This window comes from Penicillium hispanicum (assembly GCF_028827665.1).
Source record: "Penicillium hispanicum strain IBT 35686 chromosome Unknown utg000004l_segment0_segment0, whole genome shotgun sequence".
Lineage (NCBI taxonomy): Eukaryota > Fungi > Ascomycota > Eurotiomycetes > Eurotiales > Aspergillaceae > Penicillium > Penicillium hispanicum.
This window is the reverse complement of record NW_026623196.1, coordinates 1403510-1420801: the sequence shown is the minus strand read 5'-3', so window position 1 is coordinate 1420801 and position 17292 is coordinate 1403510. Positions and strand designations below refer to the sequence as shown.

The following is a 17292-nucleotide window of genomic DNA, read 5'->3' as shown; positions in this document are numbered from 1 at the left end:
AGCGACCGCAGGGTCTCTTTTGTGTTTATCTCCTCCATAACGTGTTTCCTTATCAATTTATTCATCCGTTGTATCTGTTCATTTTGATCCCTTCCTTGTTTATGAGCAAAGGCTGGCCGAGGCTCGAAATCATCAACAATGCCTGGGACACTGGCAGACGGACCGTCGGTCTCCATGTCCTGTAAGACGAAACCACTCCACTTCTGTACTCAACAAGCTAACGTCGCTATACATAGTTGCCAACAACTTCTGGGGAAAGGATGATGCAGGTTTACAACCCATGCTTGACCGTATGCACGGGTCAAAGGTCACGAGCGATGAGTTAAAAGCTTTCTACAACGTCCGAGCTGCGATCGAAGATGAATATGCCCGCAAGCTCTCTGCACTATGCCGGAAGTCGCTGGGATCATCTGAGTCAGGCTCCCTCCGAGCTTCGTTGGATACGGTGCGAGGGGAAACGGAAGCTATCGCGAAGGCCCATTCTGCTATTGCGTCGCAGATGAAAAGTGAGCTCGAGGAACCGCTGGCCGCTTTTTCCAGTGGACTCAAGGAGAGACGGAAAATTATCCAGAATGGCATTGAGCGCCTCCATAAGACGAAGATGCAGCAGACACAGGTTGTGAACAAGGTAGGTGGCCGCCTTGAACGAAAGAAGTCGCATTCTGACTTGATTAGACTCGAGACCGATTCGAACAGGACTGCCTTCGGATCAAAGGATATCTCGCCCAAGGGCACATGGTGATGGGTCAAGAGGAGCGCAAGAATAAGGCGAAGCTCGAGAAGACTCAGATCCAGCTTGCGTCGAATAGCACCGAATATGAGGCTGCGGTGAAGACTCTCGAGGATACGACCGGTCGCTGGAACAAGGAATGGAAATCGGCATGCGATGTAAGTTTCACTGGCCTGGTATTTATAAATATGCTCCTAATGCTCTACAGAAATTCCAAGACCTGGAAGAAGAACGTCTGGACTTCACCAAGAGCAGTCTTTGGACATATGCAAACATCGCATCGACAGTGTGTGTCAGCGATGATGCTGTATGTTTCCCCCCTCGCCGATAGGGATCTTCCTACTAATAATTCAATAGTCCTGTGAGAAGATACGACTTTCTCTCGAGAATTGCGAGGTCGAAAAGGACATCGTCTACTTTATCAAAGACAAGGGAACTGGCCAGGAAATACCAGATCCGCCTCGGTTCATTAACTTCTGTAAAGAGGATGTCGAGGACACTACATCAGATATCGACGCTGGAGAAGGCTACTCTGTCGCCCAATTCCAAAGGACAATGAATCCTGCCTTCCGCACGTCCTCTCCTCAGCCGTCGACTTTCGAGTCTCACCATGACCCGCAGTCCGATCTTGCCGCTCAAATGGGTCACCCAGCGCCTCCTCTGCAGAACAATGCGCAGCAACCGTCCCCCTTGGATCTGCGTCGGGGCGGCCAGCTACCACCTAACTACGATCCTGAGCAGCATGGTGAAATCAATGCGGTTCCGCACAACGCGTACCCAACTGACGGTATGACAATGTTTTGTCGGACTGGCCCTCCTTCGGAGCGCAGCTCAGCGACCAGTGCATACCGGCCGTCAAGCCGAGATTCTCAGAGCGAAGTGTCGAATCCCACCTCCATATCCAGTGTGGAGGCACCGATCACCACAAAGCCCTCTCCTGCAAAGCCGGCCAACAGCGCTCCACCACCAAGTGCCGCGGATGATAAGCACCAGTCTCACAAGAAGAAGACTACTTTCTTTAGCAACAGTCCTTTCCGCCGCAAGAGTCGCCACGACAAGGAACGACCGACGATTCTCGCACAGCCTGTTTCCCGAAGCCCTTGGAATTCTCCTACTAAGCAGCCTACCCCTACCAAAGCTGCGCCACCGCCGACCCAGCCTGAGCGTCACACCAGCAGTCCGGAGCCAGTTGATCCTCGGGCTAACTTCCAACTCAATGTTGGCAACAATGTCTTCGATGTCGCTTCTCCCGATAAGAATGCATCCAAGCAGGGATCGCAGACTGCCAAGGGAGCCGAAGATGACATGGACCCTATTGCACGCGCACTGGCTGATCTGAAGACTGGTGGTAAACAATCTAGTGTCCGCGTGTCTGCCGATCGATACCATGGCATCCAGACACCGACCCCTTCAGCACCCTCATCTGCCTATGGTGGAAGCTCTTCCGGGGCCCCGCCGGCATACAATGATCCTTCTGTCAAAAGACTCGATGCTCCCGAGCCGGCCTTCACATCAAAGCAGATGCAGAAGACTACTCAACGATACACAGGGCAGACCCAGAGCATGCTTCGTGGTGGAAGCAATGGCCCAGCCAAGGTTCAGGAGGTCCCTCGTGCCAGGTCACCAGCCCCACGACGAAGCGCCAGTCCACAAGTTTCACCCCGAGTGGATACCCGAATGGGCCAGTATAGCGGTGGTGCTAGCCCTAGTCCAACTTCGTATCAGTCCAGCAGCATGCGCAGCCGGTACAGCCAGTCCCCGACACCTCGCCAGCAGCCCCAAAACCCACCTTATTCCCCGAATGACTACGCTAGAAGAGCCTCGCCTGCTGCAGTTAGCCGTGCTGTCTCTCCTCAGCCCCAGTTTCGACAACAGGCTCGCCCATCTAGTGCGGGTGGCATGGAATTGCAACTATCTGGTGGTCAACCTGATATGTATGGCGGTGGCAGCCGGGATGGATATGGCTCTTCGCCGCGCCGGGATGGTCGACCCATGTCTTACTATGGCGATGGTGGCGGTCCACCAGTCGGCCGATCCAGAAGCCGAACACTGGCTGTCGCTGAGCCAGGCAGAAAGATCAGTCGAGATGGGCGCCCAATCCTGCATTTTGGTAAGCATAGATCCTTTGTCTTCTTGTTTCTAGCCCGAGTTTTCATCTGTTGCTAATGATTTTTCAAAATGCAGCTCGCGCAATGTACAGCTACTCTGCAGCTATCCCCGAGGAGCTCGGTTTCACCAAGGGTGATGTCCTGGCTGTCATCCGGCTCCAAGATGATGGATGGTGGGAAGCCGAAGTCACCAACAAGATCACTCATCCAGGTCTGGTGCCGAGCAACTACTTGCAGATCATCTAGATCTACACCTCCTTTTTCTGTCACGAACCGCCACGACCCTGCAACCTCTTGTCCTGACGGAACCTTTATTTTGTCTTTGCTCACGTTCTCACGTAGATACCATACCCTTCTTCAAAACTTTTTCGCACATTCACGATCCTTGTTTCCACTCTTCGATTCTTTCCATGCGGTGATCTATTAGCGCGCATATATCTCGCTGCGCAGCCTGTTTAATCTTTGGATCCCGTACTTGTGATTGATTTTTTTTGTGTGTACTTTGAGAGCCTTAGCGTGCTATGATGTTCCGGTGATCCTATGTTGTGCCTATTCATTAATTGATTTTCTTGTGTTTGGGCTCACAGGGAGACGCGATACGTTCAAGTCAAATTGCATGGAGAACGATCTTGAGCCATGTATATTCCGAGAACTTCATGGTTGATGGAAATTTTTCTTCTCTTCTTTCCTAATTCTCATTATCTTTTTCCCTTCCTCCTCGGACGCTCGCTTTGTACTCGCTGGAGGATATGATGTGCTTCATGTAATCGAATGTCTTTTATCGTTTGTAACACCACTCTCGCGGTAGCCGTAGTATTGAGGGGAATACAGAACCTTGGAAGATATCTGACCTCATGTTATCAGGGGTCAAAGCAAGACCTACCTAAGATATGTAGACATCTCGTTAAGAATATATACATCGCGGTAGCCCTACGAACCGCGCTTTACGAGCAGAGAGTACATGAGCATCTAGGATCCTGCATTTTGAGGGTCATTGAGATATTTTCACCGGATCTGCTGTTGTACTGCGTGCTCTATGATGCTCAGCTTAGTTTCGACCCGCGATTTTGGCAGATGGACTTGTACAGGGTTAAACCCGAAGGAGTTATCGTGCAGGGTAGCTATGCTGTTTGACTAGTCCTTCTGTGACTCCATTAGAACGACGGAAACCTGTCTAGGCTACGCTAGCTTGATTAGGTCTCAGGTTTTGGCATCATACCTTCGTCCATCATTTTTATATTTCCTGCGCATTGAGCCTGCTGTCCGGGCCTCAGCCTTCTCATCTGGTGAGTCTATTGTAAATTTGGCACTGGAGGAACAGCTCTCGCAGGTGTTCCGTGATGGGTACAGTATTCGGAAGCACTACGGTGGTAACGGAGCCTACTCAGAGAGACAGTCTTTCGGTATCTCCTGTGATCCACCAGAGGGCTGCGCCGTCGATCATGATCAGGAGGCATTTGCGAGCGGTACCGTCTCCGTCTTTGGGCAAAGGTAACGACTCTGGGATCAACGAGTTCAACGGAGATCTCACTTTCTTCAACGACTGGACCTACTATGTCCCCGGCAAATGTTGGTATAATGGGGAGACATTTAGTGGCCGCTACGCCGGCCTGCTGGATACGGTCACGCCTTTCTTCAGCAGTGGCTATAGTCGAGTGATCAACACCGCACGCAAGTTCGAAGACGGCTTCTTCAGCTACAACGACTCCACCAGTGCCGCTCTCAACGTCATTTCCGAATCGGTCACTATGGGACTTACCCTGGACCGCATCCCCTTCAGCAACCCTAACTCCATCGCTGATATTGTTCTCCAATGTGGTTATCTCACAATCAAGCATCTGAGCTGCAATGCCACCGCTCTGTCGAAGGGAACCTACGTGTGTCTTATTCTCAATGAGGTTGTTGTTCCCTTCAACAAGTGCCAGGATGACCCCGGCTAGTCCTGCTCTCTTTCGTATTACGGCCTGATTCCCTCTCTCAATCTCCCCAGTTGCACGTCTACCTGTAAGGTCTCCAAGTCGTCCCCGTAGTACCTTGGTTTCTGCTGGAACTATAACACCACCACGAAGCTCAACTACGGTCGTTCGCCGGTCAGTTGGCAAGAGGCCGATGTGAGAAGAGTGCATATCCATGAATATTAGTGGGATATATGCCATCTACTGAACACTTCTATTTTAGAGCGCCTGTGACCGTGAACTGGGCTTTCTTTGCCTTCATAGAAGCCTATAAATATATCGTGTTCACTCAAGAATACCTATACTATTCCAGAGCACCCTGGCAATGCGCGCCGTGTGATCTCGAGAAGAATGGTAATCAGAAGTGTTATGGTGCACTGGAAGAGTAGTTGGGATATTAAAATCATATTTACCGACAAAAAATCTCCATAGAAAAGGAATAAAAATAACAGGACGTAGCTGTATCATGTAGGAATCTTAGAAAAAACAACGACATGGAACCACCAAGTGTATCAACAGTACATTGAGCGACGTATCCGTGAAACTGGATCGGCCTGATTTGCCAAAACGCAGAACCCGCAAAGCTTTGGCAGACGAGGGGTATATGGAGAGAAAAAAAAAATGCTCCGTCCTAGCAAGAATTTCAAGTACGCCGCAATACTCAAAAGACGCCACCTGGGTACAATTGTCGATGGTTATTCATCATCGACAAAGGAATTGGCCAGATGACCGAAGACGGGAACTTCAAAGTGATCAAGAGTGTCGACTGAAGTAAAGGCCATCAGTATATGAAGGGTTTATGTGGCAGCGATCGGAAGACTGGGGTTGGTTCGAACATACCATCTCGATAGGCTCGCATACTGAGAAAGCCAATAAGGATAATGTCTATGGCGAACAATGTCCAGGAGAGAAATGCAGACCAGGAGAGGATGAGATGGATGACCTTTGCTACTATTAGATAAAACCGACAAGGCCATGCACCACGAAGCAGACTCACGAAGACAACGGTAAAAAGCATACTTGATTGCCAGGCATGAAATCTGCGCCACCAAATCAGTTTTATGAGAATTTACATTGTGAGCAGAGATCCAATGGGAATGCCTACCGCACATAGTCGCTCTTGTGCTCGGTCAGTAGCAAGAACACACCTCCCGCCGGGGGCAACAGCAGATACGCCAGCATAGCCTCGATATCCATGCGAATGGGAAGGCTGGTCTCAAAGGCACCGAGGCTCACATGGCCACCTTCGACATCTCGTCCAAAGCCTGTGTTTCCATATCCACCGCCCACAAATTGGCTTGGCGACGGTAGGTCTGCGGAAGCACGCGGCGACCGGATGTTGGGAGACTTGATGCGGCCATCTGGGTGCGGAGGGGACAAGGCCCGCTCGATCTCGGGAGATTCGTCCTGGTATGGGGCGAAATTCATGACGTTAATGGACGAGAGTGCGCTGGGAGAGGTTCACATGTCCGAGGGGAAAGCTCCTTATCGCTATCAAGGTCGCGTGTCCACGCGTTTTTGATGCCTGAGGCATACAATCCTTTCAGAAATTGGGTATCATTTTTCATGGGGCGCATTGATCTTCATGGCTGGGACCAGGGAACAAAAAGAGATATAATACAAGAAATTCATCACGATCACGGTTTTCCTCGGCCGCGAGAAATCCCACTTCCACGAGCAATCCCGCTGACCGGCCGCCGGGTTGCCGTTGAGGAAGCTCCTCGCGTAGATCCCGTCCGACTCGTACTGACGCTCGGCGTCCTCCCAAGGCCAGTGGTGCGGACAGTGCCTCGACTAGTTCCACGAGTGCCCCTTGTGCTCTGTACGCGCCGCCTCTCTTCTTCTTCTGCTCTCCGAGCTGCCGCTTCCCTTTGCTGCTGAAGTGCCTGTTCACGCCGCTCCGCCGCCTGTCGTTTCTGGATCTCCTCATTCTCCATATCGGCTACATCCTGGGTAGCACCGTGCCAATCGGGGTTGAGGATGAGACGCTGGTTGTGCTCGGTCTGGGAGAGAATTCGGGTCCACGTGTTGAGGAGAGTTGATGCCGATGTGACGGTCTTCGATACGGTCTGCAAAATTGATGAGACGAGCTTCGGGTTAGCCAGGCCACTAAGACTTACCTCCATGTTTCCCTTCGCACGGTCGATGCTGTTTAGTAGACCTTCAATAACTTCATTGATGTTCCGTACGGTGTGCAACTCGTTTCTTAGTGCTGCTTCACGAGCTTCTTGGCGATCAAATAAAGAATCACCGCCATCGTGAAGCTGCCGGGGTTCTGGTGGTGCCTCGTCAGAAGATCGGGTGTTGAATTTGTTGCCCGTCCCTCGTTTTGAAGGAGAGTTCCAAAGGTCTTCGGTGTCTTCGTCGGAAAGCTGGAGCCTTTCCATTTCCTCGGCGGTGCTTCGAACAGCCATGGTGTGCAGTGGGCTAGTCTCGGCTAGGATTGTTCCAGTGCTTGAAATATCAGGCAGGGTTTGACGGGGACGAGGATCTTCGATTGTAGAGTAGCGGGTATTGATATAGCAGTCAACCACCGCAGTCCATCGGAATCGGATTGAGAAAAGTATCAACAATCCCAATTCTAATCCATGGAACGTGCGAACCGCGGGGCGTTGTTTACGCTCGGGCGGTGAGTATAGGCAAAGGCGGTGACGAGTTGAGGAGGCTGGGCGTCAACATACCCGCCCTTTCATGTGTCTCATCCTTTCTTCAACACATTTGCATCGCATCTTCCGTTGTTATTTGCGTACACTAATTCCCGCCGTCGAACTGAACTAGTGCTTTGCTCGGCTTGCTTGAGATCTTTGTTGGCCTTTCCGATTTCGTGGGCTGGAGTGTGGACGAAATCGCGCCTCGCCCTTGATTCAAGTCGCTCTCAGCACCAACCCTTCAAACCCGGCCTGTATAAGGCTTGAAGGGCCTCGCATTCCCTCGTTGCCCGAGTATTGTGGATATCCGTGTTCGAAATCAGGTTGCAAGCTGCTCATCGTCGAAGTCAAACATTTCTAATGGCGTCCACTCCGCCGCCGCCGTCACCGTCGACCCTGAGAGTTCCTACAGCACCACGCCATGGCGCTGGATATGACCAGTTCGAGCCATATCCTACTCGTTATTCAGCTAGATTAGCTGGTCAGCGTGCTTTGAGATCAATGGAAAAGACACCTCCACCCAATTTCCAGGGCTCACCAAGCAAGATGCGATCCAAGGGCTCACCCAAGAAATATCGAAAGGTGGAAGGGGAGAGTCTCTCCCCTCCAGGAAGTAACGCTAAATCGAAGGGGACCGAGCGCAGTAAAGACCACACACCTTCACTCGCTTACCACGATCCTTTTACCTTGGAACCTTCCAACCGCCACTCTTCATCTGCCATCCAGGCCCTTCCAACTCCTGCGAAGACACCGTCCAAGAAGAAAGTCCCCACAGACCTTTCATCTACGTCTCGTGCTCTGTTTCCATCAGGCACCATGATGCCGAGCAAGAAGAAGTCCGCTCCATTTTCCCTGGAGAGCTTTGAAACCCCAGCTCGCCAGGGAATTGACATCTGGACTGATTCTCGTGACCGCATCCCGGTGCATGACCCCTTCATGGAAAATCCATTCAGCAGCCGCGCTGGAATGTCTAACGGTCGTCCTGTCACTCGTTCTACCACCCGTGAACTAGGCGATGGTCCTCTGACTTACACGTTGTAAGTTTCCTTACCTTCCGTCCTGCATCTTCCCATTCTAACCGCGTTCCTGCAGCCGTGGCAAGAAGGTCCTCAAGCATTTTGAGGAGGATGAGGAGGATGACCCCAACGATTTGGGTTTGTTCGCCTCACGACCGGATCTGTTGCCTGACCCTGAGATCCTGAGAACGATTCGTCCTCTGTCTCGCAAGGATATCAAGCCCCGCATCCTCTGGCCTGAGAAGACAAACAGCAAGCCTCTGGATGACGACCCCACCGATATCGAGGACAATGCTGCCACTGAGCCATCGTCTACTGCCAAGTCCCCAATCACTACTCCTCTGTCGCCTGAGTTTCCTCGAGCTCCTGGGGCCACTCGCTTTCTGCGCTCGAACGCTCAATTCGATGCTGACTTTGAAACGACCCCATCTGTGAGCAACCCTCCTGATCTGCCCAAGCGAGGAAGTCCCTTCAACCAGTGGCGCCGCAAGAAGAAAGGACCGGATGAGATCTCTCCTGTTGCCTCTCCTGCGAAGCGTGAGGCCGATGGGGATCCTGAAAGCGATGCCAGCCTCCCGGCCAAGAAGACCCGCAGTTCCCGTGTTGTCAATTCTGCTTAGATGCATTATCTGCCTGAAGAGATTGATTCTCAAGTCCTTTCTTCTCACGGTCTTAATTGCATGGTGCATTGCTCGAGCGAATTTGTTTGCTTCTTTTCATGACATACGACCGCTGCCTTTCGTCCGTTCATGTGCAGGATCCGCTTGTTTCTCAGCATTCTCTCTGCTGCTTCCTCTTGATCGCTCGTTGCAGCATCGTTGTGTTGTGTTGTGTTTCGTTTTGTTTTTCGTGATCTAATTTGTCCCCATATTTCACCTTTCACGACTGACGCGTCTTCTCAAGCACTGGGTACTTTTGCTTCTGTCTTTCTCATGGCGCGTGGGTATGGGAAACGGGAAACGGGATACCAGATACCTGGCGTATGCTTTCTGGGATGGGTCTATTTGCGATTTGTTTTTTTTTCCCTTCTTCTCTCTGCTCCCCTTTGCCCTTGCCTCTGTTTGTCAAGTAATTACTCCTCGTTTCTCATAGGATGTGAGCAGGACAAGGGCAGCTGGAGCCAACTTTTTCTCAAAATGAACTGCCTCTGCAATGTTCACAAGATTCCTCGTAAAAGCAAAGCCTCATCATACAACACCAGTATGACTCTTTGGAGCAGCTAAATATCCAGGAGTACCATGTACTTCGGTGTCAAAAAAAAACCCCTTTGGTTCCACAGTGTACACATGCTTTCGAGCGTTTGGTCTTGCAGAGGTGTTGATAGGCCTTGGTTTGTTTATCATGCTAGGCGTAAAGGTGACTCGCAACACCAATTCCATCCTCATCCTTGGATGAAAATCCTCCAACAAAGTTGGACTTTCAGTGTAGCTAGTATACTTGAGACCCCACATGGGCCGCTCAGCGGCCGGAATGAATGCAGTGCCATAGCTGGTAGGTGAGTTTGTAGACTGGATGATCATGACAGAGTCAATCTTTGCTGCGCTGGATAAAAAGGGATGATAGAGATTCGTCTAACACGACGGAGACGTCTCTTCATTTTTTTTTGATTCGTAACGACATTATGATCAATTGACACCAGGTCCTAGATACCAGATCATGGTAAGTATGCTGACAAGAGCCGCATCTCGATTCTGCACATCAGATGATATCTAGCTCATCATCATCATCATCATCCTCTGAGATGGTTCGTCGGTGGCCAGTGGTTGTGTCAGCTGGGCCACCCAAGCTATCTCGACCGGCTTCCCTGATTCCCTTCGAGGTGATGAACCGAGTCTTCTTGACGCTACTGCCATGTGGTTTGTCACCATCATGAGCACGCTTCATGGGGCTCAAGCGGACATTCTTCGCTTTGCCAAAACTAGCCAGACTAATCCCACTGTTACTCGAAGGTAGGGCCTTGGGCGTAGTGGGTGTACGCGGTGCCTGATCTTTGTTGCCATTGGCAGACGTCGAATCAGTGGTACGTGTCCGAAGATACTCGGCACCTACACCACCGGCACGGCCAGAGACAAGCTTCTGAGTGATGTCGCGCTCACGTTGCTGAGTTGCAAGCCGCCTGCGCAGGCGCTCCTCCTTGTTCTCCATACCTCGTCCCATCATGCCGGCTGCAATAAAAGGGTCATCACTGGCATCAATCAGACTCGCCGTCGACTGTCCCGCAGCGACAGGATTGAAAGATGCGCGACCAGCGCCGTTGCTTTTAGGGGCTGGGGCCACGTAGTAGGTCGACTGAGAGCCCCAGTGATACTGGGGGCCCTCTGGCTTCAACCCTTGTCGAGCTCCCGCTCCTCGACCTCCTCCTCCACCACCCCGTTTGCCTCCATCATTGCTCCAGAATCCGGTTCGCGAACCAGATTGACCGCCTGGTCCGAACATGCCGGTATTTCCATTTACTCCCATGCGCTGGCCCTGAGTGCGCCGCACCTGTATATCGACGTGGAAGTCGCAAAACTCCGTCTTTCTACCATCCACCCACGACTGACAGGTCTTGCCATCTTTTCTGACGGCCTTGCAAAAGCCAATGTCACGCGCATACCCGATCTCAAGGACTTTGTCATCCGAAGAGGAAAGAGCCAAGCTAAACCGGTTGGTATCCAGCTTCTGTTTTGGAGGAGGCATGATTGTTGGATTCAGAATCGCAATGAGTGTTCCCTCGGAGATCTTGTAGTAACGAGGGAATGCGGTGTCGAACAGAAATAGATCAATGGTCCACTTCAAATCGGTCAAAGTGATAGCCATGTATTTGTTGGTGTTGTTCAAACCATCATCATAAGGATCAACTGTCTTTGCAGAGGCGTTTCCTGATTCTTTAGTTTGCCTTGGTTCGGACTTGGATGCCACAATCCCGAAGACAACAAAATCTCCGTCAATCTCCTCCGGGAGCTCGAACGAAGGAGCTTTGATTGTCTTCAGAAGATCGGGTATACGAAGCACGGTCTTATCGGCCAAGTTACGACTCAAAAACGAATGCGGCAAGATGCGGTTCGAGAGGTGCAGGGATGAGTAAGACTCGAACTTGGACGAGTCAGGTGGATTGACGGAGCCTTCGACTTCTTCAGATGCCATCTTTCTCACATTGGGAGTGGTCTGGCTGCGCTTCAAGCCAGCAGATCGAGGCTTTCCAAGGGACTGAAGAATCTCCTCACGGCTGAAAGTTTGTGCCTCCGGCTCTCGAAATGCGGGCGACGGCGGCAAGGGCTTTTCATTTGCAGCGGCTGTCTTGAAGGACTCAATTTCTGATTTGTCGAATCGAAATGCCGAGCTGCGATTTGCTTGGACTCTTTCTGCTCTCTCCATGCGAGATTTCTCAGCCGCCCGGCCCTCAGCCATCCTTTCGCTGAAGCTTTTGATCTTGTGCATTCCTCCACTGGCAGGAGAAGTTTGAGGTCTTGGTGGGAATATATCACCTGAGCGCGATACTGCACCGCTTCGAGTCCCCAGTTGGCTGCTTGGACGAGGATCTGTCCTTGAGCTGGGAGGGCGTTTTAGTGAAACATCACTGGCTTTCCAGCCCTTATCAATCCCCATCTGATACCTACGGGGCGACCATGGTTCCGGTGCAGTAGGTTCGCGTCTTGTAGGAGACACTGGAACCTGAACTTCATCGTTATAGGCTTTTCGTTGAATCCGCGGAGGGCTTCTGGGTATCGAAGCATGAGATTGAGCTCGTGACGAACAACGTCCATCTTCATCATCCGTATGCGAGGTCGCAGTACCAGATCTACCTCGGGTTTTTTGTAGCTGTTTAAGCTTCAAGCGAGCTTGAATCTCCGCAAGCTGCAGCTGCAGAGTCTCTTCGTCCTCTTCTGCGTCGTCCTCGTCTTCATCTAATATCTCGCGTGCCTTCGATCGAATATTTGGGGTAGTGTTTGAGCGCTTCAAGGGTGACGAAAGGAGTTCTCGGCGGCGTTGCATGTCCTGGTACTTCCTTCGTCCTCCGGGGGAGCTCAATAGAGCATCCCGAGGTGACTTGGGCGGCCAGCCAGAATCGACCACTAGAACATAGAGTCAGGGACGTACTCAATCTCGCAGACGAGGAGTGACTCACTTTTTATCGCCGGGTCAAGGAAACAAGTCAAAAACCAAGGTCACCACAGAGCGTCATTCCCCGCTGTTCCAGCCGTTTCGCCGGCCGTACGCAAGGTTCTGCTTGTAGCAGAGATACCAGTAGACTCCCAAAGAGATCGCAAGGGAACAAACTAGAAAGAGACGCGAGAGTTGCACGGAGTCAACCAAGAGAAAAATTGCCCTGGACCACAGGGACGCACGGAATGGAGGTGATGGATCACACTGCATGGCCCGCACATGATTGGCGCGTCCCGGCGCGTCTCGCGAGTTCCTCAATTAACTCGCTTCCCTCCGTCGCGAGAAGAAACCCAATCTTGGAATCCACGCCCCATTATGCCTCGAACCCGGTCTACTGCTCCAACCGAGCAGCCTGCGCCAGAACAGAAGAAGACCTTGACACCCGCTGAAAAACCGAGCAAGACTTTCATTCTACCTGCCTCGACGAGCGACAACGCGCGCCTGCTCTCCCTTCCAAACCCGCAGTCGGATGAGTTAACACGCTACTTCTTCTGTCCGGAACGCGGTCTATTCGAATTCACGGTGGTCACAGCATCTTCCCATGCACCTCGCAGTGTCTTGTTTACTCCGAACTCTCTCCAATCGACCAATGCGTCGGAAAACGAGAATGCGCCTGCCGCAACGGCCTCAATTTCCAAGAAGGCGGATCTCCTAATTGCAACCCCAATTGATTCTATATTCTTCTTGATACCCCTTTTCACCTCTTCTGCGAAATCTGGTCGTTCGCTTTTTCAACCATTGGACGACATCATCGACTCGAATGATGGCCTATCCCCACATCTTCGCCATGTTCTTTACGATGATGTATTCAGAAGCACTCTGCTTGCACGCGCGGAAGCCATTTGTGATACCGTGGAGGCTGGTGAGGAAAATATGTTCCGATTTAGCGAGATGAAGCTTCTCAAGGAATTGCTTGGTAAAGCCGAACGCATGGCGGCGAACGGATTGCCAGCCAGTTTGGAAGAGCGTTTTATCCGCCAGGCATTAGCTGCTCCGCTGATGTCTGTCAAGAGGGATGATGTGCCGACAAGCCAGGTGTCGAATGATGGTGCAGCGAGCTCCAAGTCCGAAGAAAGACAAGACTCCCCCTCAACAGTAGCTACCACTGCCACGCCGTCTGTATCAACACCTGCAGGTGAATCTACCCCCGTACCTCAGCCTCTCGGCGATGAATCAGCCCCTTCATACCATATTCACCACTTGCTACGGATCTCTACCGCCTTGTCTTTCATGAAGGACTCCTATCTCGCACAGGCCTTGTCCTCCCGAATGGATGAACTTCTCGCCTCATCTGAAAGTCCGGTCGACTTCGAGCCCTTGACATCTCGTCTCAAGGAGCTAGCTGATCTCCGTGCAGAGGCCCTTGCTTCCCGGACCCTGTCTGACTTTAGCCGGAAGCGCAGTCTCGATGATGAAGAGGTGGAAGCCCGCGCGGAAAAGAAACGCCGCAAGGAGGAGGAAGAGAAGAAAAGTAAAGCCGCAGAGTCTCGCGGAGTTCGTGACTTGAAGAAGGTGAATACCACCGGCATGAAGAAGATGAGCGACTTCTTCACGAAATCTGCGCCTAAGAAGAAAGCTTGAGGATCTCGTCTGTGGACTGGTTACATACTTCTTCCATTGTGAGCGCTTGAAACTGGCGGCTCAACCGGGGTAAGCCAGCTTTTGACCGTATGTTCATCTATGAGGCTGAGCGCGGCGCTGCTCAAGCGATCACCAAGTCCCTGGGAGCTCTTCGAAAGCGACATTTGCCTACCTTAGGGGTTGCTAAGAGTACTTCACAAGGGACACACATAATATCGACACCTCCAGCTTTGTCGGTGTCTATACAGTTCACGGCATGTCCGAGTCTTCTGTCGCTCCACTTAAAGCCCGGGTTGATATGCACCATGGGTGCTTTGGCGTTTGGCCACCGTCGGTCTACGGTAAAGGTGTTCCGGCAGCACGTCATGAGATGGCAAGGCCCCAGGAATATTGCAAATCGCCAATTGCTCAAACAATTGAATGTGAAATTAACCCTATATAATTAAGTTCACAGAGGAACTTGGTCAATGGCAGCTCCCGAAACCCTGTACTCGCACATTAGCTACGTATTCGACCCTACTTGCTCAAGGAGGGACAACGTACACGAAGGATCCATTCGATGGTTTACTGATGACCATCGCTTGCTCCAATCTCTCAGCGCTGATATCAGGGAAGTGCTTGAGGTAGTACTCGTTTCGCAAAGCAGTCGTCACAGCCTCGACCTTGCCCTGGGGCAGCATGTGGACAGTACATCCGCCCCATCCAGCGCCAGTCAACCGGCTACCCCAAGTACCGGCGCGGCGGGCAATTTCACAAATTTCATCAACTTCTGGCGCGCTGCACTCGTACGAGTTACGGCACGATTCCTGGGACTCATTCAGCAGCTGGCCGAGGTAGTGGATGCGCTTCTCATCCAGCGTGGAGGCTTTGCTCAAGCAGGCCTTGAAATCCAGCACACGGCGAGCTTCTTTGAAGCAGTGCAGCGCACGTTGGCGCAGTCGGAAGCGATCCGCCTGCACTGGGAACGAAGACAAGAACTTGGACTCGAGTTCTGGGACGGTAATACCCAGAAGCTGTGCCATCTCCTCGCGTGTGTAGCCCTCCTCCTTCGTCAGGAGATCCATAGTCGCTTGGATCACCGAATCAATCTGGTATTCCAGCGGGTCCTGAAGCCGGCCCTCTTTGGTCATCAATTCGTTCTGGAAGTTGCGCAGACTGTAGCCCAGAGAGCTGTTATCTTTGGGGAGGGTCAAGCCGTAGTGCTTGGCCAGGATCACAGCGGCGAGAGTGCATTCTGCTACACGCAGGTTGTAGTGGCGCGGTGCGGTATCGGCCTTGTTCGAGGTGACGAAACTCTGAGCCATGAGAAAGGTGATCTCATCATCTGCCGCTGGGATCGGAACGTGCTGGACCTTGAACTGGGGGAAGAACTGAGTATAGAGGAGGAAACCGCGCTTCGAGAAAATGGAGGCAGCCTGGTCCATGCTATATAATGCCCATTTATGTCAGATATCATTCCGTTGGGGAGTGCCGTGAAACTATTTACTTACCCGCCAGAGTAGACGCCCACAGCCCGCTCCGAGACTACGGCCAGGTCCAACAGATCCTGCTTCGAGACACTATGGTTGTTGGCCTTCATGACAGCCAATGCACTGGCGCAAACGAATGCAGCGCTACTTGAGATACCACCGCCCGGAGGAACATTGCCATCCACCAGGATTTCCATACTGGCTGGGGTCAGGGAATCGTCGGCCCTCTCCTTGCGCAGGAACTTCAAGGCGCCAAGCAGGCCAGCCTTGAAGTAGTTAATCCATTCATGCTTCTTCGGGTCGATCTCGATGTCGGTATCGTGCGGAACGCTGAACTCGCGCGTGGGGAATTTCTCCGGCGCGACATTGGCGATCTTGACAGTCGTGCCGGATGCGCCGACAGGGACTATCCTAACGGCCATGATCACGTCGACACTGACAGCAGTCGGTAGGACATCGTAGAGGGAATAGTCGATATGTTCGCCGATGATATTGACGCGGCCGGGACTGCGCGCCACAAAGTCTGGAAGGCCGTTGTATTCCTTGTTGAACTGCGACACTAGTGCAGAGAAGCGCTGCTGGTGTTCCGGAGCAACCGAATCCACAGAGGCATCGTCGGTAGCGTAGACTTGCGCGATGGACTCTGTTTGCGGAACCAGCTCCTGCGGGGATGACATGGTGGGGTGACAGTATTTTGTTGTCTTGGGGGAGGGGAAAAGGTAGAGGGTAGAGGGTAGAAAGTAGAAGGAAAAAGAAAGGAAAAGCAGGAGATAATAATCAGCGGGCAATTGTATGCGCATGAAAAACTCCGCAGTGGGCAAGCCCCAGGTCGAACCCCGGGTAAATTGGAATGTTGGTGGGGGATCTCTCCAGCGCCCTTTCATCCCCGGTGTCCCTTTGCAGTGTAGTCTTTGCGGGGAGGCGGGTATGGGCCGACCCTGGGGAAATTCATACTGTAGCGACCCGAGTAGTCTTGATTGCCGTTATTGCTTTTGTAGTCGAAAAACGTGCGCTGAAAATAAAATAAAAACCATGCATTTCCTTTACCCATCGTCGATATGAGTACATTCAACCGGGGTAGAATAGACGTTTGCGTTAGCGTGTGTAATTGCTGCGGCTGAGTCAACGCCAGCGATATAGAACCCAAACTAGAATTACAGGTAAAGTACGAAGCGAGTAAAGAGGTGTTGTAATACACATCATAGGGGTCATAAACACGGCCCCTACAGTAGACGCAGAGACCGGCCCGAATGCGTAGGGCCCGGCTTTCCGGGCACCCAGTTCGGAATCCACGTCGATGCAGGGCTCGGGAAAAGAAATCATACCCGTCGGCTAACTAACTAGTTAACTGACGGATCGGCAACATGTCATACGATGCATGGCCCGGACCTACGGTTCTGTCAACCAATCTTAGCCGGTACCTCTCGATCCTCCGGGTCGTATTTCTCCGCCGCATAACCAGACCTTTCCGTAGGTCAATAAATACTGCTCAACAGACACAAACCTTGGAAGGCACACTGAAACACGTGATCCACAACTGCATTGTTCAGATAAAGTCACATGACACTAAAACGGATGGTCAGGTGACTCGGCGACTTGCGCCGAGGTCGGAGGAGCGGAGGAGCCACAGGCCAATCAG

General features: G+C 51.9%; 7 protein-coding genes across 7 annotated transcripts; 4 read left to right on the top strand and 3 right to left on the bottom strand.

Annotated features, from left to right (window-relative positions):
* Positions 1–138: 138 nt before the first annotated feature.
* Positions 139–3084, top strand: N7459_004288 (formin-binding protein HOF1; the record flags this gene model as incomplete). The annotated part of the gene is made up of 6 exons (XM_056943472.1): positions 139–181; positions 237–628; positions 676–888; positions 939–1037; positions 1088–2840; positions 2915–3084. The coding sequence occupies 6 exons, from the start codon at positions 139–141 to the stop codon at positions 3082–3084; spliced, it is 2670 nt and encodes an 889-aa protein (XP_056800355.1).
* A 1196-nt stretch (positions 3085–4280) lies between these two features.
* N7459_004287 (acid phosphatase aph 3-phytase phyB) lies at positions 4281–4778 on the top strand (the record flags this gene model as incomplete). The annotated part of the gene is made up of 1 exon (XM_056943471.1): positions 4281–4778. One exon carries the CDS (start codon positions 4281–4283, stop codon positions 4776–4778), a length of 498 nt encoding a protein of 165 aa, XP_056800354.1.
* A 710-nt stretch (positions 4779–5488) lies between these two features.
* N7459_004286 (uncharacterized protein) lies at positions 5489–7207 on the bottom strand (the record flags this gene model as incomplete). Its single annotated transcript, XM_056943470.1, has 6 exons — positions 5489–5559; positions 5634–5736; positions 5791–5833; positions 5899–6243; positions 6435–6862; positions 6914–7207. 6 exons carry the CDS (start codon positions 7205–7207, stop codon positions 5489–5491), a joined length of 1284 nt encoding a protein of 427 aa, XP_056800353.1.
* A 594-nt stretch (positions 7208–7801) lies between these two features.
* N7459_004285 (uncharacterized protein) lies at positions 7802–9077 on the top strand (the record flags this gene model as incomplete). The annotated part of the gene is made up of 2 exons (XM_056943469.1): positions 7802–8478; positions 8534–9077. The coding sequence occupies 2 exons, from the start codon at positions 7802–7804 to the stop codon at positions 9075–9077; spliced, it is 1221 nt and encodes a 406-aa protein (XP_056800352.1).
* Positions 9078–10155: 1078 nt separating this feature from the next.
* On the bottom strand, positions 10156–12432 carry N7459_004284 (Mcm10/DnaG-type zinc finger protein; the record flags this gene model as incomplete). The annotated part of the gene is made up of 1 exon (XM_056943468.1): positions 10156–12432. The coding sequence occupies one exon, from the start codon at positions 12430–12432 to the stop codon at positions 10156–10158; it is 2277 nt and encodes a 758-aa protein (XP_056800351.1).
* A 486-nt stretch (positions 12433–12918) lies between these two features.
* N7459_004283 (uncharacterized protein) lies at positions 12919–14184 on the top strand (the record flags this gene model as incomplete). The annotated part of the gene is made up of 1 exon (XM_056943467.1): positions 12919–14184. One exon carries the CDS (start codon positions 12919–12921, stop codon positions 14182–14184), a length of 1266 nt encoding a protein of 421 aa, XP_056800350.1.
* A 448-nt stretch (positions 14185–14632) lies between these two features.
* Positions 14633–16330, bottom strand: N7459_004282 (uncharacterized protein; the record flags this gene model as incomplete). Its single annotated transcript, XM_056943466.1, has 3 exons — positions 14633–14669; positions 14728–15609; positions 15675–16330. The coding sequence occupies 3 exons, from the start codon at positions 16328–16330 to the stop codon at positions 14633–14635; spliced, it is 1575 nt and encodes a 524-aa protein (XP_056800349.1).
* Positions 16331–17292: the final 962 nt, after the last annotated feature.